Source organism: Sceloporus occidentalis, unplaced genomic scaffold, assembly GCF_023333645.1.
Source record: "Sceloporus occidentalis isolate IW3139 unplaced genomic scaffold, rSceOcc1.0.p SCAF_1, whole genome shotgun sequence".
Classification (NCBI taxonomy): domain Eukaryota; kingdom Metazoa; phylum Chordata; class Lepidosauria; order Squamata; family Phrynosomatidae; genus Sceloporus; species Sceloporus occidentalis.
The window spans coordinates 158,674,616-158,702,356 of record NW_028316981.1 but is presented as its reverse complement, the minus strand read 5'-3'; the positions used below and the strand labels follow the sequence as shown (position 1 = coordinate 158,702,356).

The 27,741-nt window shown below is 43.3% G+C and overlaps 1 protein-coding gene across 1 annotated transcript; it reads left to right on the top strand.

Annotated features, from left to right (window-relative positions):
• Positions 1-4,965: 4,965 nt before the first annotated feature.
• Positions 4,966-27,441, top strand: LOC149322506 (glycerol-3-phosphate dehydrogenase [NAD(+)], cytoplasmic). Its single transcript, XM_089478892.1, has 8 exons — positions 4,966-5,067; positions 7,217-7,394; positions 17,981-18,121; positions 19,325-19,463; positions 21,623-21,735; positions 23,410-23,643; positions 25,574-25,680; positions 26,536-27,441. The coding sequence occupies exons 1-8, from the start codon at positions 5,024-5,026 to the stop codon at positions 26,630-26,632; spliced, it is 1,053 nt and encodes a 350-aa protein (XP_089335018.1). The 5' UTR covers positions 4,966-5,023; the 3' UTR covers positions 26,633-27,441.
• The last annotated feature ends 300 nt before the right edge of the window (positions 27,442-27,741 follow it).

Genomic DNA, 27,741 nt, shown 5'->3' with positions numbered 1-27,741 from the left:
GTGAAATATTGCCTATTATTTTGTATTCTGGCCTTCCCTAAAGAGATGTAACTGAGCTGTGTTCATTCTTTTTTAACCACAATAGTCCTAAAAGATCAGCTGGGCTGAGAAAATGACTGGCAAACTGGTGGACAGGAGCCAGTCATGGTTGAAGAAACAACCCCTGGACACCAGTCACTAATAGTTAACCTTTGATAAAAGTCTAGGAGTTGGACATATCAACTGTTACCTTATGTTTGCAGTTGCTGCTTTCTCTGTGTCACAACATGGGTCTTTATAGCCAATGACTTCCTCATAAATATTTCATTTACGACATACAGTATTCTTAAATTTACAATTTCATTAAGCGAACTGAGCACTCTCATTCCCGTTTTGAGATTTCCTAGGCACCAAATAATCCTTGCAGCTCCTCTCCAGTTTTCTTCTAAGCCAGTGACATTCCAGATATTGGCCTATCAACATTGTGCCAGCAAGGGCTGATGGGAACTGCAGTGCAACATCTGCAGGACACCTAGTCTAAAGAAAAGACAGCAGCATTTATTTTCCTCTTACAGTGTAGTAGATGGTTGCCCGATAGTGAATTTTATTTGCCTGCTCTCATTGAGTTCAGTGGGACATTCTTTCAGGGATGTGTCCATACAACTGCAACTTGCTTAGTAATTGCATTTATGGCCTGCCTATCTTCCAATGAGCTCAAGGAGCATGACCTCTTTCTCCCTACATCTTAACAGCACAACGTTTAGGCTGTCAAAGCACAGTGGGTCAATCCAGTGGCATCACTAGGGTTGGTGTCACCCCAGTGCAGTAACTCATTCTGTCACCCCCAGGTTGCCTGCCACAACCTAGGCCACCTCTGCCATGGTGGGAGTGGGGTGCTGCTGCCGCCGCTTGCCCACCCCTTCCACGCTTGGCGGGGCTGCTGGCCAAGTGGGAAAGAGAGGCAGCTCTCCCACTTGGCCAGTAGCCCCACTAGGCCCAGAAGGAACTGCTGGGTGGCAGCAGCACCCCATCCCACCAGCAACCGCAGCCAATGGATGATGGAGGGGAAGTGGACAGGGGGATCTTGGGATGGATGGAAGCGACCATCCTACTGGGCATTCACCCCTGTCTGAGGTGTCACCCAGTGGAGTCTGTATCCTACTAGTGATACACCTCATCAATGGGAACTAGAGGCTAGCTAGCACCAGACCAGCAAGATAGTCCTCCAAAGCACTCAAGATAGTGTTTATGGCTGTCCTCATTCCCACTTTAATCTCTCAACAGATTAAAATTGAGACTCTGGCTGGTCCAAACTCACCCAGTGGGTTTCATGCAGAAAACTTGAGCCTGAATCTCCCAACTGTTGGACCACACTTCTACAACATGCTTTGGTCCAACCACACCATAACTTTGGAGACACCATGAATCATTACTTTGGGAAAGGGCTTATTCTTACTGTTTTCTCTGGGTTGGGGCAGAGGAGCTCAACCTCTGTACCCTGGATAAACAGCATCCTGCTTACTAATCTCGCAACTGGGCTTCCACAAGGCAGAAAGCTGTGCCCCACAATGACTTGCTATCACAAGTGCCCTTTGCTCTCTGCCTTTCCAGGCTGAACTTTGCTATGGGAGAGTGTGACAGATAAATCTGCAAATAAATCTGTAGTAACACTGAACCCGGGTGGACATGTACCTACCCCTCATTCTTCAAGGACGGTAGCCCAACTATGGGTTTTGGTGAGGAGGCTTATGTTAGCAAACCCAGAAACCTGGGCAGATACCCTGAATTAAGAGCCCACATTCTGTGAAACCTGAGGTAACTGGAGTGGGGTTGTTGTTTAATCCTGGAAGAACACTGCAAGGGTGCAGTCTACAAATCAAGTGCACCAGAACACATAACCCCAGCTGTAAAGTTGGGTCTGAGAGTTGGTTCAGTGGAAGTTTCTTCCAAGCAGCAGAGAGCCTATAGTTTCAGTCATAAATAGAGTTCTTTCAGTGCCAACCATTAGGCAGAGGAAGGCAGCCATCTCAGGTAACAGAGATGCTGGAAGATGGAAGAATGGAGGCTGAAGGACTGGCCCTCCCATGAGGCAGGGAAGGTATTGGAAGCAGTGGACAGCCTCCTGGCAGTTCTGCCCCATTGCCTTTGAGGAGGGGGAGCAGTTGTTGTTGTGTGCCTTCAAGTCATTTCTGATTTATGGCAACCCTTTTGGGGAGCCAGTGTAGCATAATGGTTTGAGTGTTGGACTACAACTCTGGGGACCAGCTCTGCCATGAAACCTACTGGATGAGCTTGGGCAAATTGCACCCTCTCAGACAAACCTTCTCTGAACAAATCTTGCCAAGAAAACTCATTATAGGTTCACCTTAGAGTCGCCATGAATCAGAAATGACGTGAAAGCACACAACAACAACAACAACAACAACAACAACAACAACAATGGCAAACCTTGGCAAGATTTGTTCAGGGGAGTTTTGCCATTGCCTTCCCCCTGAGGCTGAGAGCATGTTTCATGGCTGAGCTGGGAATCGAACCCTGGTCTCAAAGTCAGTCCAGCACTCAAAGCACAATGCTGAAGTCATTCTCTATAAACAGATTGGTGGACACCATTTTGTCTTCCTGAGGCAGAAAAAGTCTCTTGGCCCAACCCTAGGAGACTGGCTTCTGTCCACTCCCTTGAACTCTTTCATGGGTGGGAAATGGCAATATTTTTATGCACTGTAAATGAAAAAAGGAATAGCCCAACTGGCAGGCTGGTCCTAAAACCCTCAGGGCTCTCCACATGCAGAATGTTCAAAGCAACGCAAATGAATGTCTATTAGAAACCCATCCTCTGTGACAGATTTAGACTGTTGACGGAAACCTCTGAACAATATTTCAGATGTTTCATATATCAACAATATATGCTATATTTCATATCGCAATATGTGATATATTTCATATATCAACAATAATGTTTATAAAAACATATCCAGGAGTAGTCTTGTTGGCCATGTTTTGTTGTTGTGTGCCTTCAGGTCGTTTCCAATTTAGGGGAACCCTAAGGGGAACCTACCATGGGGATTCCTTGGCCAGAGAGAGTGTGCCATTGCCTTCCCCTGAGGCTGAGAGCATGTGACTTGCCCAAGGTCACCCAGTGGGTTTCATGGAAAGTCTCCAGAGTCATAGTCTCAGACCACTGTGCCACACTGGCTTCCTTGTTGGCTATATACAAAAGTACAATACCATTCAAAATCCACAAAATAGTGATACTTTTATTGGACCAACCAAATTGCACAATATACATGTAGCAAGCTTTTGAAGCTCCACAGGCTTCTTCATCTGGCCAAGGTGTTAAATAACAAAAATCAGGTGCATGTGTTGTGTGCCTTCAAGTGGTTTCCAACTTAGGGCAACCCTAAGTTTTCTTGGCAAGGATGGTTCAGAGGCTTGCCCTTGCCTTCCCCTGAGGCTGAGAGAGTGTGGATTTTGCCCACGGTGCCCCAGTGGGTTTCATGAACTGAGGGGGATTTGAAGGAGAAAGGGGAAAATATATATGATGCTGTTAGTTACAGGGCTGCACTTGGTCAAGATGGGGTGGCGGCAGTGGTTCCCTTCTCAGGAGCTATTCATGAGGGCATTTTCATTTTTATTTATTACATATTTATGCCGCCTTTGTCTCAGAAACGGATCAAAGGCAGCTCACAAGATTTAATATCTATATACCTATATATCTCTATAACTTGGCCTATCTATTTATATCTTGGAAATGTATCTATACCTATATTGAGAGAGAGAGAGAGAGAGAGAGAGAGAGAGCAATAGATAGATATCATATATATATATATATATATATATATATATATATGTATGTATGTATGTATATACACACCCATTTCCAAGATCACTCTATATATATATATAGGTATATATTTCCAAGATATAGATATAGATATAGACAACACATCGTGTGTGTGTGTGTGTGTGTGTGTGTATATACACAGTGAGATATCTTGGAAACGTTTATATGTGTGTGTGTGTGTGTGTGTGTGTATCAACCTAAATATCTAAGATAGATAGATAGATAGATAGATAGATAGATAGATAGACATTTTCAATCTCTCTCTCTCTCTCTCTAGATATGTATATATATATATATATATATATATATAGAGAGAGAGAGAGAGAGAGAGAGAGAGAGAGAGATTTGTTTGTTTGTTTAATTAATGTATGGTATTTTTACCCTGCCCTTCAGCCCTAAAGGCTCTCAGAGTGGCTTATAATTCTTATTTTAATGAGAGGGTACTTGCAAGATAGATAGAGAAGTGTAGTGGAGTCTCCCTCCTTCGAGGTCTTTAAGCAGAGGCTGGATGGCCATCTGTCAAAGGAGATGCTTTGACTGGGAGTTCCTGCATGGCAGAAGGGGCTTGGACTGGATCAGGGCCCTGCGGTCTCTTCCAACTCTAGGATTCTATGGTTTTAATAGAAAGATATTTCCAATATATATATATATATATATAGAGAGAGAGAGAGAGAGAGAGAGAGTTCCAGTCTCATGTGTTTTGAGTAGCTGTAGCTACAGACACATTTCCAAGAGACAGAGAGAGAGATCCCTTGCAAAGGTCTTTCCCCCAATCCAGGTCTCTTCTGACCCTCCGACAGTATTTCGGGGGCCGAGTGGGAGCCTTCCCTTCCTTCAGGGAGCGGCGGCCAGGTCCGCGTCCGCACTGCAGAACCCCCCCCCCCCCCCGCTCTGAGACCGCTTTATCTTGCAGGGCTCCAGCCGGGGATGGGCTTTCTGGGCGAGAGTGGGGGGGGGGCTTGCATGGGCTCCAGGCAGAGCTCCGCATCGGACCCTTCCTTCCCCGGGGGTTCCGTCGCCTGGAGCCGTGGCAGTGAAAGCGGTGCCAAAGCGGGGTAGTTGCGCCGGGTCCGGGGAGGAAAGGGTGGGCAGAGGGGCGTCGAGGGGGGCAGGGCCCCGGGCTTCTCTCTCTATATATATATATGCCTCCCTGTCTCTGCCTTGGCCAGCAGCAAGGAGGGAAGGAGGAGGCAGGTGCTGAGGATGGGAGGCGGCAAGAGAGTCTGCATCGTGGGCTCCGGCAACTGGTGCGTTTTGGGGAGACAGGGAGGAGGAGGAGGAGGAGGAGGAGGAAGGGGCTCCCCTGCGCTCCTCGGAGGCTGAGAGAGTGTGACTTGCCCCAACTCTGTGTGTGTTTTGGGGGAGGTTTGCCTTCATCTGGTTTTTCCAAGCTCCCACTGTCCCTAGGCAGCATGGTTTGGGTGAGGATTATGGGAGTTGCAGTCAAGCACATCAAGAAAGCACCAGGTTGGGAAAGGCTGGCTGGCTGGCTTGCCTCCAGGAGCCCCAGGGATGGCTTTCAGTGCCAAGGCTGAGCTGGGCAAGGGCTGGAGGAGATAGGATATGCCCCCTGGAACTTGGCCCCAACCCTTTTAGGGCCAAAACACACCCCAGGAATAATCCAGTTTGAGACCCCTTTAGCTGCCCCGGCTCAATGCTGGGGGATTCCAGGAACTATAGTTAGACCTTGAGCCTTCTCTGTCAGAGAGCTCTGATGCCACTATGAGCTACAGTCCCCAGGATTTTGTAGCACTGAGCCATTGGATCGTTTCTGCAGTGTGTGTTTGGACCAGAGTCACTCTGAAAACATAATAAATATCCCCACACATCTGCAACAAGGCAGAAAGGTCCCTCAGCTTCTGAATCTGGGCTCTGGAACACCACATTCTCTTCCATAAGCAAAGGCCTGGCTTAGCTCCATTTCTTGATGTCTTCTTTTCCCTGCTGGGAGTTCATTTGGGGCACTCTTTCTGCCCCAAAGCCTGGGAGTCTCTCTGCTCAGCAAGGAGGCAGCTAGCTACACCATTTTAGCCATTCTCTTTCCTTTTCCCCTTCAGTGCAGTGCAGGCTTTGGTTTATTATTGGTGAAGGTGCTCCATGGCTTCTCTTGACAGTGATTCTGGCCCCAGACTGTTTCTAGATTCTCCATTTTGATTTCTTGGTGTCAGGCATTCTTGGCTGATGGGTATAGTTTTAAAGCAATCTTTCTGAGCTGTTTCCAGAAGGGTAGCTGTGACTATTGCCACACTGCAGAATTAATGCAGTTTGACCCCACTTTAACAGTCATGGCTACATCCTATGGGATGCTGGGGTTTGTTGTGGCACCAGAGCTCTCTGACAGAGGAGGTTAAATGTCTCACAAAACTACCAATCCCAGAATTCCATAGGATGGATCCGTGACAGTTAAAGCAGAGTCAAACTGCATTAATTCTGCAGTGTAGATACAGCCTAGGTCAGCCTGTTGCACAAAAAACAGTTCAGTGTCTTGGTTTTTCATTCACTAGGCTGCTCAGAAGCAACAGAAAATCTTTTGGCTTTTTAAAAAGGGTCAACATATTTATTGTGGTAAATAATGCTTTTCATGATCCAAAGTCCCCTTAAACAGATATATGTCTGCAAATTCTGGGTTGCATTTCATGAGTTTCATGAAAAGTTTACAGTAGAATAAACATGTTGGTCCTTAAGGCTGAGCAACATAGAATCATTATGTATTTTCTTGAAAGAAAGGAAAAGGTGAACTCAAACCTCTTGAAATAAGATCTTAAGAGTGGAAAATTTATGATTTAGGAAGGTGCTTTTCCCTGCAGTTCATGGCGAACTAATGTGATTTGCTGCTAGAGCATGCGATAGTATGATCAGCTTACACGGCTTCACAATTTGATTTTAAAAATTCATGGGAGAGAGGAGTGTCAGTAGCCATGTTGGCTATATGGAAACTCCATGTTCAGAGGCAGTTTATCTAGAAATACTGTTCACTGGGAAGCAAGAGTAGGGGAGAACGTCCTGCTTGTGGGCTTCTCGGAAAAAATCCAGTTGCTGATGGACTCTTCTTTTGTTTTTAATTTTATATCCTAGAAGAAAGGTGAGATATTGAAAACATATTTTTGCTTCTCACGTATCCTGGCCCCATTCTACATTGATACTACTCTAGTTGTGTGTGTGTGTGTGTGTGTGTGTGTGTGTGTGTGTGTGTGTGGTGCCTTCAAGTTGTTTCCAACTTATGGTGACCCTATCCAGGGATTTCTTGGCAAATTTCTTCAGAGGGGGTTTGCCATTGCCATCCTCTGGACTGAGAGAAAGCTTCTGCATAAGCTGTGTAACCCAACACAGAGGTAAGACTTCAAATTTCCTTCTAATATAATCTCTTTTCTCTTTTCCCTTCTCTGTTCCCTGCAGGGGCTCAGCTATTGCCAAGATTGTGGGTAGCAATGCAGCCAAACTGGACAGGTTTGACACTACTGTAAACATGTGGGTGTTTGAAGAGGAGGTTGGCGGAAAGAAACTCACTGAGATCATCAACACTCAGCATGAGAATGTCAAGTATTTGCCGGGCCACAAGTTGCCACCCAACGTGGTACGTTTAGAAGAAAGGGCGGGTGGATGGGTGAACCGCCAAGTAGCACAATTGTGCAGGTAGTGTGGGCATTCATATTCCAGATTGAACTGCAAATCCTATCAGCTTTAGTGAAATCAGTGTTGAAAGTGATGGGACCTGCAGCCCAACAACAGCAAGGCCACGTGTTTGGAGGGCCACATGTTTTCCAGCACTGACCAAGAGCTCTTATAAGAGTTAGAGATAGACCAAGAGATATGGTTGCCTAAGACAGAAAATCCTACTACGTTCCAATTAAACCAAACAATTTCCCACTCTTATAGCATCTCAATATTTTCCTCCTGAGGCAAGCTGCTTCACCCTCACTCACAGTAGTCCCTGGGCTGGCATTATATCAGCCAGCCTGAGTAGCATTGTGAAGATTGGTCCAGAATGTGCATTAAGGCAGACTTCAGACATATGTGAATTGTTTGGAGTGTAAAAAGTGCTTTACAGCTGTTTTGTGGTTACCTTAATTTATCTTCTGCTCAGATCTGGAAGTTATTGTGCTTGCTCAGAATCTTAGAAGGTTGTCGTATAACACCAGACCATCACTGAGCGATCTAAGCCAACCAGACTTGGCTACTCTGAGCCACAGCGAGGATGGTCTTTCCCATTATTGGGTTCCTGATCTATTATTATTATTATTATTATTATTATTATTATTATTATTAACCTTTATTTATAAAGCGCTGTAAATTTACACAGTGCTGTACATACAATCTTAAGTCAAGAGTTTGACATTCCAGATACTGAGGTTCTCCAGATGTTGTTGGACTGCAGCTCCTTTCAGCCCAAGCCATCATAGCCATTGTTGAGGAGTGCTAGAAGTTGCAGTCTCATAAAATTTGGCAGAAAACTAGAAAAAGAAATGCCTTTTTGGACCACAACTCCTCAACAACCTGAGCCAACATGGCCAGTGGCTATTGCCGGATAGTGGATTCTGGGAGTGTAATCCAAAGAAACGCCACCCTCTTTTCAAGGTCTTCATCTGGAGAACTACAAGTTGCCCATCTCTGTTCTTAAGTGGAAGATTTTGGAATCTGAAGCTGGGCCCTTTGACATGCAAATCATGTGTCTTCTACCAGTAAGCTATGGCTTCACCCTAGTGAATATAAAATCCTCAGCCAGGCCCCCATGAATTTATATGTCCCATCCCCCAAATCCACAGTTTATTTACTGGGCAATTCATTAAAGATTAAATGTATCTTCCTAACATCTCTGAGGACTGACATACTGCAGAAGGGTAGCTTCATCATCTCCAATCCCAAACAGAAATTGTAGTTCTGCATAGTACAAAAACAAAGGGAAAGCTTTGTCAGTCTGTCTTTAAATTATTCCAGGATAAATTATGGGGTGCCCAAGAGCAGAAATGGGGTTCCTTCTTGGAGTGGGTGCTAGATTAACAAAAGGCCACTACAGCTGAATGAGCAAGCGAGTACTCATATCAATCAATATAAATCTCCGTGTTTCTAGTCCTGGTGGCCAGGAAGTACTATACTGTTGAGCAATGGAGAAAACAAGAGGACTTTGAGATAAATAAATAATATTTATATCCCAATTGAAGTGGCTTACAGTTAAAAGAATACATACAACTCCTCATATCCCAATAGTCCCCCCTTCCCCTAAAACACTGATTAAACAATTAACTATTAAAAACATACATTAAAATTCTTCCCAGAGGATCTGAGTCCGTGGGGTGGATTGTATGGAAGGAGGCAATCCCAAAGATAGGTTGGACCCAAGCCATTTAGATGCTACCACTACCACCACCACCACCATCTGAACATGGACTCTTTCCTGCCAGACCTCAGGAACGTTCAGTTTGTCTGACTGAGTTAAGCAGGAGTTTAAGCATCTCCCATTGAAATCTCCAGGGATTTAAAAGTGCTTATAATGAACTGAAATATGCTGAATGGTGAGAATCTAACTTATTTCACCCCCTACATCAGTGTACACAAAGGACCTCTTTGTTGGATTATTTCATGTTCTGGCAGTTTTTTGAAAACTAGAGTTTCCCTTATTATCTGGAAACACACAAGAAGGAACACAGAAATCTTGGAAAGATGAGATGTAGAGTGAATACTGTGGAACAGAAACATAATTATTCTAGTGGAAGTCGCTTTCTGTCTAAATAACAGAATGTTTTTTTGGTACTTTTCAAATTGCTGTTAAGAACAGTTTTGTGTGCGAAGCACTAGCAGCACTTTACTTTCTGAGAAACATTAAGCTGTTATCAATATTTCTTCTGCACAAACATTTGCAGGGCTGTCTAGGGTAGTTACATAGCCTGGCCCATGAGGTCTCACCCCACCCCCAAATCCCCCATATCTGTTTCTATAATCTAGATTCACTTTGTTGCTGTTGTGTACCTTCAGATCATTATCATGGGGTTTTCTGGAGCTGAGAGTGTGTGACTCACCCAAGGTCACCCCATTGGTTTCCATGGCCAAACAAGGAATTGAACCCTGATCACTAGAGTCATAGTCCAGTACTACACCACACTGGCTCAGATTCACTTTAGCATGTGCAAATTTAATGCAGATACAGGGGGCTGCCTCCCTGGTATCTGCATTAAATTCATATACTTTAAGTGGTTTTAAATCATTTGAAATTGGGCTGGGTTAGAGAATAGGATCAAGAGGTAAATGCAGAGATGTGCCAACATTTGGTAGGAAAGTGATACCATAACAGGGCCAATGGAGTGCAGGACATCAACATCAAAGTGGTGTAATAGACACTTTATCTATTGAAGCAGGCTGGTCTGGGGGCAACCAAATGAGTAATACCAAATCAGCTACTGTCTCCCAGCATCTTATCTGTTTGCTCTAAGAGGAAGAGTCATGTGTCCCATGGAGCAACAGCTGGATAAAGCAATACATTGTTAATCGCCTGAAGGACACTGGATAAGAGGCAGGGTATAAATGCTCCAAAGGAGCCTTCAGAGTCTCATTCATTTGTTTAAAGTTCAGCAGATCTCTCAAGTACTTCCTTGAGATTTCCACATCTTATCACAATCCCTATATGTGCATTGAGAGTTTATTCCTGTTCCGATTTCTCCCTTCCTCTCAGGATTTTAGAGTACTGTTTTAAGGTTTTGCAGCATAAGAGTTGTTTTCTTTTCCCAGAGGCATCATGATGATGTGATAGTAGTGGTCTTTATTGTAATTGAAAGCAGGTCCAGTGCTGGTGAAAGGAGGGCGATGCTTTCCCCTGACCTACAACTTTCTGTGTGGAAAAGTTTTAACAGAACAGGCATTCACAGTTGAGAATACCCTATCTAGTAAGGCAAATGGCAGCATTCCAGGAAGCACTGTACCATCTGTTTTTTGAATGTTTGAACTTGTTTTTCTCCTGTTCAGGCTTCTTTTCACGGCTGGTGTTATGCATCTGATTGAATGAGGCTGTATTTATTTTTAATTTCATCCTTTTATTTGCACATGCACAATTGTATGTTTAATATACTAACACAGAAAGAGTTACAAATCTCCACTAATCAGTAATAGAAACTTGCATTAGGGAGGAAAAGTTTATCTATTCCAAGAGGCAAACTCTATTGCAGGGTGGGAACTTGCAGCCCTCCATATATTTTGGCTCTTGCCAGCATGGCCAATGGTAAGGGATTGTGGGAGCTGCAGTCCAAAACATCTGGAGGAATGAAAATTCGATACCATTCGTTTATGTCATTTTGTACAAGTAATCTGTTCCAGTACACGAATGGACCACAGCACTTTGGCTGTAGGGGTCGAATGTATAGAACTGACAAGACTTCTGAAATGTCATTTCAGGACTATTTGGATTATGTGGGGAGCCAGGCAACTGCTTTTGGAGATGTACACAGCAAATAAACTTCACTGAACTCAATGGGCCTGTTTCTGAATAGACATGATTTACATACATAACTCATTTAACAAAGGCTCTGACAAAGAAGTTCCTTTTTACACAGTCTTTCTACATCCCCCTTGCTCCTTTTCCCTCCTTCTCTTCAGTTTAACTGGAGGTTTCTTAGCAGCATCAGCACTGAGAGAATGATGAATGAGGGCTGAAAAAACACAGACTTTGGTGCTGGGTTGCAGCAGCATTATAGCTGGGAAAGAATAGGATTTTACACTACTTGATCCCGGTGTAGCTGTATGTGCCTATCTATAACAGGCAAGGTAAACTGCAGCCACCTGCAGAATCCCTTACTCAGCATGAGTGAGCTGCAAAATCGATCAACTAGGGCAAAGCACATAAACCTGCCTTACTAGCTTCCTCCCTCGCATTGTTAAAGCAGCATTGTTGTTGTGTGCCCTCAAGTTCTTTCCAGTAACCTGATCCTAGGTCCCTAAGATAAACCTATCACAGGTGGTTTTTTTTGCCAAGATTTGTTCAGAGGGGGGTTGCTAACCTTTGCGTTCCTTTGAGGCTGAGAGAGTTTGACTTGCCCAAGGTCACCCAGTCGATTTCCATGGGATTTGAACCCTGGTCTCCAGAGTCATAGTCCAACACTGAAACCACTATACCACACAGGCTAAATTTGTTAATTTGGCCACCAAAATTAAAATCATAAGAAACGTGGATATTGATGAAAGAGGGGAAAAAATCATTCCTGGATGCAGTTTGGAAGAAGCTTTCAAATGGTTTCTAGAAAGTTCAAAATGCAGTGCTGACCTGATCTTGTTGTTCAAACAGAGAAATGCACGTTGTTTGTAGTCTAGGAACTTCTCCCTCTTCTTTCAGTCCTACTTTTGCCTCTGGTACCAATTTTTTTGTTAAAGAAGTACGTAATGCCCAGTAACTCATCTACTTTGTTAGGTGTAGGTAGATGTGTACTTACTAATAGTATTTTTATCTTGGTTTTATGGAGAAGACATTGAGGCAATGGCCAATAAATCAGATGAAGTAATAATACCAGGGGAAAAAAACATTTAAAATCAACAGCAAAGCCATGCTGAAGTATTAAAACAACACTGCTGTAGTATATGCTAAGACAAACAAGCTATACCTCAGGAAATGGCCACTCATATTCACTCTTGCATTTTTCCCTGCTCTGTCAGTTGAAAACTTTGAGTGGAATCCTGCTCCAAGGTCCCTCCTATGTGGAGACCGGCTTCACTAGGAGCAGCATCTCTGTAGCAATGGTCCTAACATTTTTAGTATCTTCTTTAGAGAGAGATCTGTGGCAGTCAGTTGTGTCACTGAGGGGTTCAGGGAGTGCGGACCACAGTGGGTGACACCCCTGAGGAGGAGTGACACCCGGTAGGGCCTTCCTTCCCCTTTGGTGCACCCTTTTTGGCTACTCTGTCGCTGGTCTTTCTCCCGAGGGAGGAAGCTCAATGATGGAGCAGCAGAAGGGGTGGAGGTGTGCCCATTTCAGCCGATACCCTCTGCACTGGGTGACACCCTCGCTAGTAATGCAGCTACTGGTGGTATATCATAGTGGTTTTCATGTAACAGTTGCAAAAGAGTATATTGATTTCAGATTACCAGCTATCACAACCTCTCCATCCTGTGGCCTTTGTTAAGATTGTTTTTTTATTTATTTATTGCTCTTTGGTTGTTGTAGGCTGTGGTTGTTGAATTGTGCATATTATTTTACAGTTAGTCTTGGTTTATTACTCTGTTTTGCACTGTAAGCCCTTGTGATGATGGTATTTTTAATGATCTGTGGTTTGCAAATACTTTAAAATAACATTAAAAGATAATGGCAAATCATTTGGGAGTGCTTGCAAGATCCACTGGGGTAGATTTCCCTTCCCCACCCAATCACTTCTCCTTCCATCAGGGCTAGAACACAGTGCAGCTGGATTGTACGTCTTCCAAGAGAATGAAGGTTAAAAAACAGGTTGCCTTGGTAACATTAGTAATAAATAACATTTCCTCTGTTTGCTAGCTAATCTGGTTTCCTGGTGCTACCAGAGTGTCAGGAAGCCCACTTGGTGAACACATGATGGGTACACGCAATGAGATGAGATACTGAAGTATCATGTTTTGTTAATTCACTGCAAGGTTATGGAGAGAGCCCTATGAAAACTGCTAAATGTTGCTCTTGCCACCCTCAGGTCTGGGCAATCCATTTCCATCTGCCACAGCACTACAGATTCTGGGCTTAGATTCACTAACCAAAACTTTTTAAACAACATGATGCAAAGCTGCACCACAAGCAATAATTTTGGATTATTGCTTGTGGTGCAGCTTCAGGTCATTTTCTAATTATGGTGACCCTAAGGTGACCCTATTAAGGGATTTTCTGGTGCTGACAGTGTGTGACTTGCCCAAGGTCACCCAGTGGGTTTCCATGGCCAAGTGGGGAATCGAATTCTGATCTCCAGAGTCCTATTCCAATGCTCAGACCACTAAACCATGCTGGATTATAACTCCCAGAAACCTCCGGATAGAAAGATGCAGGATTCTCCATGTTCTTCTAATCCACAAAGTAACTTTTGTAACCTCTGCCTGCCAGCTGCCAGAGTGAGGATATCTTTTCAGAGATCAATTACGTATCAGATAACAGTTGAATAAAGAGTACTGATAGTTCAGTAATAATACTGGAAGTTCTTGTTGTATAAACAAATGTATAAGTGGCACACCTGTACTAAAACATCAGGTAAGCTCTGGTTTACAGAGAGACTACTTTTGTCTAGCTGGATTTTGGCCACACACACACAGTTTCCTGCCTAAGCAAGATTTGCTTCCCAGGCCTTTCCATCACCTATCTAACCCTGCTGTGAACTTCCTCCCATTTGCCAATATCCTTACTCAGATATAGTAACCCAAAGAACTAGTCAGGACACAAATGATGATATTCCTGCACCAGAAACTCATAAAGCTGATACACTGAGAGATCTTGATGCAATTGGCTTTCAGAAGAAGCTCAGATTTGAACAAGTCCCCAAAAGTTGCTGATTCGAGTGGAGTCTGAATCATTAAGCTTAGATCCTTTTTCTGCTGGCTCAGTTTGAATTTAGGACTGCATTTGGAAGTCCTGTGGTGATGAGGTTTCTCTGCCTGGAATTCTGTGGAAACAAGCACACACAGAACTGGGCATTATGTCTGCACATGTCCTTTGGGAGGCTTACAAATGAAGATATCTAGTATCTCCTTCTGCAAGGCCCCCATCCTGGCATGAAATGGGGGGCTTCCCAGTATAGCTCCATTTCACCAGCACCACTGATCAGTTGTGGGGGTGTGCCAAGTATCATTCTGGACATTCTTGAGTTCTGTGGGAGGAAGGAATACATTGGGAGAGAGGAAGAAGCCTCCACTTTGATTAGTACAGTGGCGGAGACTTAGACTTTGCCATTGTGACATAGGATCTCAGTTATTATCTCTCAGAGGAAGCAGTGGTAAAGTTTAGTACTTTTGTGAAGCTGAAGGCTTTCATGGTCAGCATCCAGTTTTTTTGTGGGTTTTTCGGGCTATGAGGCCATGTTCTAGAAGAGTTTATTCCTGATGTTTTGCCAGCAGCTGTGGCTGGCAGCTCCAGAGAATGTTGACATGGAAGAGAGTAGGGTTAGTTGAGAGGATGTGATTTGCATGTTAATCTGTGTATTGTCCTGTTGTTCAATGGCAAGGCCTCGGGGTGTCTATTTACTTAATGATCCATTGTCTGCTGGGAATCCCCTTCACCCTGAGTGGTTTTCATTTGCATTTGCTGGGTCCTGATTTTGGTGTTTTTCAGGACTGGTAGCCAAACTTTGTTTACTTTACGAGTTTCATCTTCCTGTTGAAATTCTCCAGGTGTTTATGGATTTCTATGGCTTCCCTGTGCATTCTAACCTGATAGTTGTTGGTTTGGTCCATAATTTCAGTGTTTGTTGCTGGCAAAACATCAGGAATAAATTCTTCTAGAACACAGTCTCATAGCCCGAAAAAACCACAAAAAGCTTTACTACTTTTTTTTTTTTTTTTTGCTTTATTTATTTTTGCTTTATGATCTGGTGGGACAAATGAGGTTGTTGGATTGAGAAAGTTAAAGCTGAAAGGGGATGCGATGAAGTTAGGCAAACTATTAATAAAATATTCCACATTATGAGTACTGGGTATTAATTTATTTAGTTATAGCCATTGGAGGGGGGAGAGGGGGCTGAAAAATATGTGATGTAATAACGGTAATATTCAGTAAAGATTTATTGTATATGTTGTATAGAACTATGGTAAATTTTAGTTCTACGTGTGAAATTCTAATAACCTTGTTCTTGTGTGCTTTCATTTCAAACTTATGCTGACTTGAAGGCAAATCTATCACAGCGTTTGCTCGTAAAGGTTTGTCAGAGGTAGCTTGCTTTTGCGTTCCTCTGGGGCTGAGAGCCCTGGTGGTACAGTGGTTAAATGCCTGTACTGCAGCCATTCGCACAAAACCATAAGGTTGTCAGTTCAACACCAGCAAAAGGGATCAAGCTTGGCTCTGGCTTGCATCCTTCCGAGGTCTCTAAGGGGGTGTTCCCACTTGCGATTTGAAACGATTTTTAATACAGCTGTTTGTTTTAAAGCGACTCAAAATAAAGCGAGTGTTATCCCGCTTTTCAAATTGCTTTATTTGTATCGTTCCCATTTACTTAACGTTTTATTTTAATTCGCTGTAATTGACTCTGTTTTATCCCCATTCAAGGATGAATTGGTGTATATTTAAACCGGTTTTGTTACTTTTCCATTCACATTCACTTGTTTTGGCTGTCAATCAAAGCGACATCATCACGACGTCACATTAATTCGGAGTAACATATACCGATGTAGCCTGTACCTGCGTCCCCACTACCTGGCCGTTTTTAATTCATTATAAATTTCGCGGGTTTTTTTTAAAAAAAAAAAGAGCCAATGAGGAGGCGCTTATTCATCCTCTTCTGTGTCTCCCCATATTAACTGCCATAACTCAGTGCTAGGGAATCCTGGGAATGGTAGTTTATTATGGCACCAGCACTCTCTGGCAGAGGCGGATAAATGTCTCACAAACACAACAGTTCCCATAATTCCCATAATAAATATATATATGTGTGTGTGTGTGTGTGTGAGAGAGAGAGAGCGCATTCATATTTAAACATGTGTGTGTATAAATATACACACACACACACACCTACCTACCTATCTATCTATATAGTGTGTGTGCCTGTGTTTTCACCAAATCAGATCAAGGAGGAGAAGGCAGAGGGCTTCATTGGGGAAAGAATTTTTGAGGAAGATTGCTCCCTGGGCTGTCTGGAGAGCCATGAAGTGGGGATGTCCTGCAAAACCCATCCCATAGTTCCTCTGGAAAGAGCCTCGGTTCCCCAAATTCGCTTGTCCTGACCCATGGGGAGAGAATCTTTGGGGAAGATTGCTCCCTGGGCTGTCTGGAGAGCCATGAAGCGGGGATATGTCCTGCAAAGCCCATCCCATAGTTTCTCTGGGAAGAGCCTCGGTTCCACAAATTCACTTTGCCTGACCCATTGATCTCTGGGCTGTCCTCCAAAGCCCATCTGGTGCTCAGACAGAGGTGAAAAAGAAAAAAAGAATAGTTAAGAATGGTGTTCAATGGCTCTCCTCACACATCGGTCTATGAATGAGGAGCAGAGGGGAGGTTGCAATCCACTGGAGGAAAGGCTATTATGCGAATGGAAGAAAATGGCGCCGGCAATGCAGAAAGAAACCAAAGAGGGTGACACCCCCAGGCCAGCCCCTTGAGCGCTGCTCCTCCCATCCTGTGGAACCCGAATCAGACGCCGAAACATTCCCATTTAAATACAGCGATTCCTATCTCGGATCAAGGGATAACCTGGCTGTAAAACCTACTATTTTTTGCGCCGGGTTATAGGCTTCTGATCCGGATTAAATGTTACATTTCGAATCAGATTCGAATCACAGTGGGAATGATAGTGGGATAACCTAGAACTGTTCTAGAGTTAATTCGGGATTGAGTGGGAATGATACACCTTAGATTCGATTTGTAAACCGGTGTATAAGCGAGTGGGAACACCCCCCGAAATGAGTATCGAGATTGGTGGGGGCAATTAGCTTACAGTTGTAAACCGCTTAGACACTATTAGTTCAGTATGGTGCGGTATATAAATAAAGCTGTTTGTTTTTGTTTTGAGAGATTATGACTTGTCCAAGATCACCCACTGGATTGGGTGAATGGGATTCAGACCCTGATCTCCAGAGTCATAGTCCCACCTCTACACCATGCTGGCTTCCCTAATAACATTAGCTGTTGTTTTTAAGAGAAATAGTAATTTCTAGATCTTGTATTTATTTGGAATCCAGTAAAATCTCTCCACAAAGTTCAGAAGGATTTTCAGCAGTAGGATTTTAATGCCCAGCAGAGGTCCTTGTCCCTCCTTACTCTGAATAGAGCCAGAACAATAAAAGCTCAACAAATATGTAATAAATATAGCAAAATGTGCTTAAATTGTATAATTTATGCAAGTCAATTCAGCTGTACTAAAGAAAGGAATTTACTTTCTTTAGTACAGAAATGGGAAGGGGTTTTGTGTATGTAAGTCTCTGTCAGAACAGCTAAAGTTTCCGCCCATCCATTCCTTGTGTGAGGATCCTTATTCCCTGTTCAGGCACCTCCTGATATCTTTCTCTATCTTTCCCAATTGCTGCAGGTGGCAGTGCCAGATATTTTGAAGGCCTCAGAGGGTGCTGACATCCTTTTGTTTGTAGTGCCACACCAGTTCATCGGAAAACTCTGTGACCAGCTGAAAGGCCACATCAAGAAGGATGCAATCGGGGTCTCCCTCATCAAGGTGTGAGTGGGGCTAGGGAGGGTACTCTTAGGGGCTGTAAAGCAGGGGGAGGAACTGGCTGAAGCTATAGAAATCCTAAGAATTAACTGGATGCAAAGGAGATTTTGCAGCACCTTTGAGACTAACTGAAAGAGAGACATTGGTAGCATGAACTTTCATAGACTTGGGACTACTTCCTCAGATGCATTTAAAAGTGTTTGCTTGCATGTGCTAGAAATAATTTCACTATGCTTAGTGGTAAAGAGATAAAGATATGGAAGTTGGTCTAACACTTGGAATGTTGCTATTAAAAGGAATTAGCTTTAGTTAAGTTACAACCCTTCTCCCAAAGTAGTTAGTTGCCACCACACTTGCAATTAAATGAAAACACACAGACATACAAAAAACCAGTAACTCTTTGACCTAAATCAAAACCATACAGGGCAAGCAGAATGATCTTTTATAAAATGGTAGTTATTAGTAGTTGTCTGTTGTTGTTTGCCTCCAAGCCATGGTTGTGCAGTGGTTAAATGCCGGTACTGCAGCCAGAACATTGTGAGTTTGATCCCAGAGAGCTCCATGTTGACTCAGCCTTCCATCCTTTCGTAGGTCGGTAAAATTAGTACCTACCTTGTTGGGGGCAATTGGCTAATACAATGTGAACCACTAGTGCTTAGCACTATAAAGCGGTATAGAAGTGTAAGTGCTATTGCTCAGTTGTTTCTGACTTTCCTAAGATGACCCTATCATGGGGTTTTCTTGGCAAGATTTGTCCAGAGGAGGTTTAGTAGTAGCATATCCTTAACTATGCTGTGTTAATACATGTAGGTAAGAGACAACACTGCAAATGTTTTTGAATATGCGTTTTAAATGGCTGTGTGCAAAGGTAAGTCAGAAAGAGAACTGTTGAGCTTAAGCATAGGCAGGCCCTAGGACAGTGGTTCTCAACCTTCCTAATGCCACAACCTTTTAATACAGTTCCTCATGTTGTGGTGAACCCCAACCATAAAATTATTTTTGTTCCTACTTCATAACTGTATCTTCATGCGTGTTTTCCGATGGTCTTAGGCGACCTCTGTGAAAAGGTCATTCAACCTCCAAAAGGGTCACAACCCACAGGTTGAGAACCGCTACCCTAGGATCACAGACAATTGGCTACTACAAGGCACTCAGTCAAGGTACCCCACTGAGTTGGTATGACTTATACATTTGGTTGGATTGCAGGGGGTGGACGAAGGCCCTGATGGGCTGAAGCTGATATCAGACATCATCCGGGAGCAGCTAGGCATCGAAATGAGCGTGCTAATGGGGGCCAACATTGCCAACGAGGTGGCAGAGGAAAAGTTCTGTGAAACCACCATTGGTAATGAATTTGTACTTACTAATATGGGAAGCTGGGATGCATCTGTGCATAAAACAACTGTCAGTTCATCCTCTTGAACTATTCCCTTCATGCCAACTTCTTGAGATGTCAGTCTGCAGATTATATTTTTGGCTGGTACAGTTTTGTGTAAGAGCATTTACATGCAGGTATACCAGTGGCCGATGCCAGTAAGAGTAGATGATTAAACTTCTGCCTCTTATCCCAGACAGTAAAGATGCATTTTAGAGGTATTCCTATTGCTAGTCCCATCAAGGGATCTACTCTTGATTGAATCAATGATACTTAGGTAAATACTCCCATACCAAGTTCCTGTTGCTTCAGTTCTAGAGAGAGATCCATCCAATGCAGCAAGGGGAGAAACAAGTGCAGCCCCTCTGGTCATTTAGCCCCCAGCTCCTGTGAGCCATCTGCCTCTCTTATCAGTTGTGGGAAACAGGGATCCAGGTGTGCCAGCTGGAATGAATTAAGTGGCTGATGGAATCTAAGACTCATCTTCCTGCGTGTCCAACACCCAGAGTAAGAAGTAGCAGTGTTCATAATAAGCCCAAATCTTTAAATGTTTGCATCCATTTTCTTAGGAATCAAATTGACTGAGATGTGGATCCTTTATAGATTTTCCCAGGATGCAGTACATAATCACAGCAGGAAATGCTGGCATTGTGTGGATCTTGCAAATGGACTTTAGCTCCCAGAATCCTGTAGTTGGTGACCCTATTGCCTGGGTAGTGCTAGGAGTTGTAGTCCAAAAAAGTACCATTTCTAAGCTAAAAACATAATATTTGTGTGAACGGAATGTGTTTGCTGAACTAGAACAAGAATGCCCATTGCTATTCTAGTGCAAATCCAATTGCCAGAGCAGTACAAAGGCACAAGGATACTACAATAGGAAAGTGGTGATGGGTGCTTTGTTGTGGTGATGGGTACTTTGTTGTAGTGGGTTCAGAAAGAACGGGAAGCACCAAGGCAGATCTGTTTGTCCATCTAACCCAATACTGTCTACTTTGACAAGTTGTGGCCTCTTGGAATAGCAGACTGGGGAAAATCCAGGTTGACCTTCCCACCAAGCTATGAAACTGATTGGGCAATCTAGGGCCAGTCACCTTCTCTTACCTTCACCTTCCTCATACGGTTGTTGTTTGGATAAAGGGGAGAGGAAGAGTCCTTGATCTCAGTAGAGAAAAGATGTGGTATGTAGTATGCAAGTCAATCAGCCAATCAAATTTCTCATCAACTGCAGATGCCAGCCATTGAACCAGGGACTTCCTCCTTGCAGAGCAGCTGATCTATGTAAAAGCGAAGCATATGTTCTCATTGCAGAGAAAAAGAAAGGTTCAATATGATAATAAACTCTGGGAGTCTGTTTTCCTGTACCTGACGAACCTGAGAATTACATCTCTAATTCTAAAAAAGACAGTAAATGTATTTCTTTAGTAAATTTACACCCTGATTTGCCACACCAAAAGGGGGCTAATAAGTCAACATTGTATCCTTGACTGCCACTTTCAGCAACTGAAAACAGATGATTTTGAAAGGTACAGATTCTACTGAGCAATGCATTACCTCTGATGCAGTTTCCTTTATCTTTGTTAAGTGCCCAGCTTTTCAATTCTGAGAAGAAAATGCTTTTATTCACCCAAGATGGCTCAGTCCCTGACTGAATCTCTCCCCTTCTATTTTCTGTATCCCAAATATCGAATAACAACCACCCCACCTCATTCATTCTCCACCTCCAGACAATTTATGAAGTGGGCTGTAAATAATAACCATGTTAGCACAGGCTGACTACTTCCAAGAAAAGCGCTCACCATTTAGTGAAAGAATATATCCACAGCCTCCATGCCAATTCACTATACCATCAGTTGTAGACTTCCCTCAACCTGACGCCTTCCAGGTGTGTCAGACTACAAGTTCAATCATACCTCAATGAAAGCGACCAAAAGATGGAGGGTGCCAGGGAGTGAAAGATAATAAAGCTTCCCAGATATCTCTGAGACCTTGAAGAGCCAAGATCATTCACAGTAGACAACATTGAGCTACATAAATTCAGTCCGTCCATCTAAGGCGTCCATCATGTGTTAACATGATGAAAAGGTCAGAACCTTTAACATTGATGCCTATGCCTTCTTCCCTCTTTACAGGCTGCAAGAACCTAGAACATGGACAGATTTTGAAGGAGCTGATGCAGACTCCCAATTTTCGAATCACAGTGGTGCAAGAGGCAGACACCGTGGAGATCTGTGGTGCCCTCAAGGTGAGGGAATGGTCAGACCCTGGCAAAACAGCAATATCAGGTTAGGATGTGGCCTGTTGAGAGGGAAGGTCCTGTGGTGTTGTTGTAGTGCACACCAAGGCCAAAATCATGTGTTTGCACTGCACTGACATAAATGCACTGGTGTAGGTAGCAATGGAAGGAGCAAAAGTGCCACAGAGGAAGTGGCAGAGAAGAGAAGCATTAGATAAATGGGTTGCTCAGAGCCAGTGGGACAGCCAGCATGGTGTAGTGGTTTGAGCGTTGGACTACCACTCTGGAGACTAGGGATTGAATCCCCACTAGGCCATGGAAACCCACTGGGTGTCCTTGGGCAAGTCACATGCTCTCAGCCTCATGGGAAATACAAGGCACACCCCCGAACAAATCTTGCCAAGAAACCCCCACAGGATCACCCTAAGTTGGAAAAAATTTGAAGGCACACAATAACAACAACAGAGCTGGCAATTTTTGGTTGTCTTCCATCACCACTATTGTACAACCTTGGGAAATAATGCTGCCACTAGTGGAGGATACCATCAGAATTCCAGCCTAAATTAGTCTCTTCCAATCTAGGCTCCAGATTTATTGGCGAATGGTTCCCATACTCCTGAATTAACATGGCCAGATACTAGTTAGGATCGTGGCAGTTGCAGCCAGAAACAGTGGTTCAAATTAGAAGAAACATCTGATTAAACACTAGGAAGAACTTTGTGATTGTGAGAGCTTTTAAGAGAGCAGATTGCCTGGGACTCTCCATTGTTGAAGGTTTTTAAAGTGAGGTCAGATTGCCATCTCTGAGATGCTTAACCTTAGAGCTGGAAGGACCACGAAGGCCAAAGCCTGTCATTTAAAACATAACAAATGAGGAAGGGGGAAATGCTGCACCTATCTCACCTGAATATCTGCAAACCCTCTCGTTCTTCATGACATCTCTGGCTGTCCTGCAGGCATTGTTACTTCATTGTCAAGCCATTTCCCCCTTCCCTGTACCTCTCCCTTCATGTAGCAACATTTTGCTTGATGAAGAGATTTGGAAATCTCAAAAGCTTCTTTGTCTTTTTATGCCTATTGGATGGGCCTAATAAACTGTATTCTCCTCATATGGATTTGAAGGTGGGTTTCTCACATCCAAACTAAATATGCTCTCATCCTCTTAGAGGTAATGGGGCCTCTGACTTCTCCAATTTGAGTTTACAATATGACCCCCATATTGTGGATTCCTACACTGATAGCAGAATTAACTACATTATCTTTGGGTATAATTCTGTGGCTTGATCTCATGAGTGTCAGGATGAAGAAAGTTGCTTTAGATTCTCATCCTTCTTCTTACTCACTCCATACCCCAGACTCATATTACATTGCACTCAAGCCCAAAAGATATGACTCTGCAGCAAACCATTATCTTTTGGTCTTGCCAAGAAGCTGGTGCAGAACAGAGATACAATGGATACAATAGCAAAATATGTTCTGTGTTAGGTTTGCTAGAAAGAGCTGGGCTGCAGCAATCACTCACCTTTGGGAAAGAGTGATCATCAGCAACTCTGCTTCACATACCAAAGGCTGGTTGTTCATACCTAATTATCCAGAGTACCTTGTCTAACAGACATGTAAAGCTAGCCTGGATCAAAATCTTGCTGATAACTGATGACACATTGCCTTCCTCCTTCCCCTCAGAACGTTGTGGCTGTTGGGGCTGGCTTTTGTGATGGGTTGGGCTTTGGAGATAACACCAAGGCTGCTGTCATCCGTCTGGGTCTGATGGAGATGATTGCCTTTGCCAAACTCTTCTGCAAGGGCAGTGTCACTTCTGCCACCTTCCTGGAGAGCTGTGGGGTTGCAGACCTTATCACCACCTGCTATGGGGGCCGTAATCGCAAAGTGGCTGAAGCGTTTGCTAAGACTGGCAAGGTGAGTGGAACCACCATGGTCTACTAGCATGGTCTTCTCCAGGGTTGCCTAATGTTTCCTTCTTAAATATACAATATCCCAGACACCACAACTCCATAGAAATAGCTAATTTCCCCTCATTTCCTGTTACATAACACATTAGACTGAAACACTTCAAATATTAGTACCATAATCCATAAACTACATTAATAGTGTTATCTAGTACTGCAGGTGAGAACAAGGTGCTTGCCCAACAGCTTACCTGGCATGTTCTTGAAAAAGACATGATTTTAGTGGGGAACCTTCTCATAACAATTCACTCTGAGGCACCAGCCATTTGATAGTTTGCTTGGTAATAACCTTTACATGAATGTGAGGCAGTTTTCTTCTAACCACAAATGAAAAAGATGCCTTTGCTACCCAGCATGATGCATTAGCTTTTAAGTACGCCCACACATCATCCTTTCTTTTTCCAATTTTGATCTAGTAACACTGTGCTTGGAACAAACTGATCAGTTCTCTCCACCTGCTTCTTCCATTTCTGTATATCAGGAGACAGCTCAGAAACATGAGGTCCTTCAAAAATTATTGAATGCAACCCAAATCATCACCAACCATTGGTTGTGCTGATAAGGACAGATGGAAGCTGCAAACCAACAACATCTGGAAGGCCTTATGTTCCCCACCTAGCCTCTGTATTGAAGCTTGCATCCACTGGTATTATGCAAAGGTCACAGGTCTGCCACTTGGAGCCTGAGGAATTCTCTTAGAATTAAAGAACAGGCTGCCCCTGATATGTTCTGAGATTCTATAAGAAATTCATCTATTTTCAGTTCTTGGGCTGAATCACAGTCTTTCCCCAGACTTTTAAAATTTCAAGTCTAATTTGATTGGAGGCAGTAATTTTCTTCTTGATATTGTTGAAGAAGTGGGAATCACTCAGAAAGCCTTGGTAATCTATTGCAAATCGTCCAGAGATCTGACTATAAAACCTGAGTCATCTTCTGCCCATACTTGTTCTAAAAGGGAACTTTATTACAGAGCTAAGATTGAACAAATAACTGCTTTCTCTGGCCAAGGTTTCAGCTTCTATCTTCAGAATGTTCTTGATGTCAAATGTTGCAATGTTTGTTTTGATTGCAACACTGAGGATTTTACAAAATTTGGGATACTCTGGCACAGACTGAGATGGCAGAGATGGGACTGGAGTATGTCCACAGGACCAAAGAATTTGGCTTAAAGTAGCCTGGCAGTCCAAGCAAGTCCAGCACTATTTTTAGGGGCACAGTGAAGCGGCATGTCACCCAGCATACCACAGGATCCCTTGCACTTTTGCAGAGGAGGCTGGGAAGCCTCTCTCAAGTTCTGTGCAGTGAATACCCTCTGCAGCTTTATCAGAAAGGAATCCCATGGCACAGCTCATGGGACTGCATGGTGTAAAATCCAGCTGGACCAATTCTAGTGTCCCATCTGCCATGCTGAGCAGGTGGAGGTCTGATTAGTGCCCAGATAGGGAGCCATCTAGTAACCACATGAGCACCATTTTCATCTGCAGGAGAGAAATGTAACACAATCGACTTCCCTGATTTGGAGCATATCCACATCACATATGTATGTTGGTTTCATACTTTTGTGTTGCCATGGTTTCTCCTCCCAAAGAATCCTGCAAATTGTGGTCAGTGATGAGGATGCTGAGAATGATCTGTTAGAGATCTCTAGCAGATGCACACCCTCTTTCACTCCCTGAACAACAGTTTACAGGATTCTCTGGTGCGGGTAGACTGTTGAATCAGTTTAATTCTGTAAGGCAGATATATCCAAAAAGCCATGAGAAGAAAGTCATACCCAGGTAAAGCTTTCCAATAGCATTCAAATGGTTTGAGGAGGAAGGATTGTGTGGCATCAGGCAATCACTCACACTTGGGCTGGGGCTTTATCTTCCCTTTCACAGTCTATCGAGCAACTGGAGAAGGAGATGCTCAATGGGCAGAAGCTGCAGGGCCCTCAGACTTCAGCAGAACTGAACCACATCCTCAAGCACAAGAATCTGGTAGACAAGTGAGTTCTCGTGATATTCTCCCAGATTGCTTGCCACTAGTATCTACTGGCACTCAGCAGATGCCACAGGAAACTGATGATGGTTTTATGGTCAATATTAATAGCCATATGCTTATTTGCAAGCCGGTCACACAATTAAAGTATTTGTAACTGTTTACTCATCTGGCTTTTAACTGATCACAGTAAATTGTTCAATTAAATACAATCCCATTTTATAAAAAGCTCAATATAGGCTATTTTTCTGGAACAGTGATGAATGTATGTACTAACATGTCATTTAAGAAATTAAAGCCGTGTGTCCTGCATAGAAGAAAATACCCACTTTAATATTTTCTTGTTCATTCTCTATTACAATAACTCACCAGAACTATAATGATAACAATCCTTAATAATGCAAAAATCTGCCCTTCATTCAAAATGTGCCTGCTTCAATTACTTTTTTTTACCAATAGCAGTAAACACAGTGAAATCTTTTTATCATTGATAAAAGTCTGCAGCCCTCTGGATGTTGTTGGACTGCAACTCTCATCAGCCGAAGCCTGGATAGCCAATGGTGAGGGACAACAGGAATTTCATTTTAAGAACATCTGGAGTTCCACAGGTTCCATACCTTTACTTTAAACCAATTATAAATCACTACCTTAATTATTCGGCGTTCCAAAAGAAGAGGACAATAGCACATTTCCCACTCTTTAGATGTGGCACCTCATTTGTTACCTGAACAGCTCATGACTGCTCAATGGTCCCAATGGGTACTCATTGCCCTTTGCATCACAGCAGGTTGTCAGTTCCCATCCTCAGACTCCTGCAGCAAGGAACTTGCTCAGTTTGCTCTCTGTTTCTCTCCCCTTACAGGTTCCCACTCTTCACTGCTGTCTACGAGATCTGTTACAATGGCAAACCTGTCACCGAGTTTATCACATGCCTGCAGAACCATCCAGAACACATTTGATTGGTGCTGAGTCTTGTTCCAGTGAGCAAGGGGGTAGGAAGATATCTCTATTTGCTATCACATCAACATGAGGAGAGGGACCTAATACAGAGTTCTGGACAACCAGGAGAGGCTACAAGCATAGGACCCACCGTGGCCACCAAATGTGGAATTGCTGGATCATTGACCAGGGATCCCTGCCATTTACCAGTCCTGCCTTTGATGTCCACCAAATTGCCTCAGCTCATCCATTCTCCATCTTGGTTCTTGCTAATTTGGACTATCACCCTTCCTGGTCCCTGCAGCAAGCAAAGTTTTTGCTTTGATTTTTTTCTTCTATGTGCAAAGAAATAATTCCTCCATCCTAACTCTTTTCTGCTCCATTCCTCTGCCTTAATTTCAACTTCTCCAGCTGTGGATTCAGGTTTGATCCTGTTGGGTTTACCTGCCTTAAAGGTTTATTAAATTCCATATCTGTCAGTGGGAAGGAGGAGCAAATACTGTCCCCACCCTTACTGGCCAGGCATGGAGTTTAGGACGCTTCCGGCATTATTAAGAATAGCACTTTGTAATGGTAATTTTCAAAGAAGTAGCCATGTCAGTCTCTTGCAGCATAAAAAGGAGGAGAGGACAGGAGAAAGAGGGGAAAGTAAATGTGGCAGCACCTTTAAGCCTAACTGGTTTTTATTTTCACATGAGCTTTCGTGGATACAAATCTACATCTTCAGATGCAGTACTGAATCCTCTTTTCTTCTCCTTCGTTTATCCTTTTTAAACTTACTAATGGGTTTCCTATCTCTCTCTTTATAAATAAAGAGGCTTGACCTAATCATCCCTGGTATCTATGTAATTGGGAACTGTAGCCATTAATGTGAATATTGTATTTTGGAAGAATAAATACTTAAGTGAAAAATGAGTACCTTCTTGCCGAAAGTATGAGTCCTGGCTCCAAACCACACATAGACCAAATCTGAAAGGGAAGTATTAATATCTAGCAACTTGGAAGTGTGAAGGAGAGAGAGGAAGAACATATTGCTGATAAAAGCAGAGAATTGCTATACCCAAGACCTAGCACATTTTCATTCTTGTCCTATTGGGAGCCAGTTGCATTTCACCTGTGAACTGAGAAA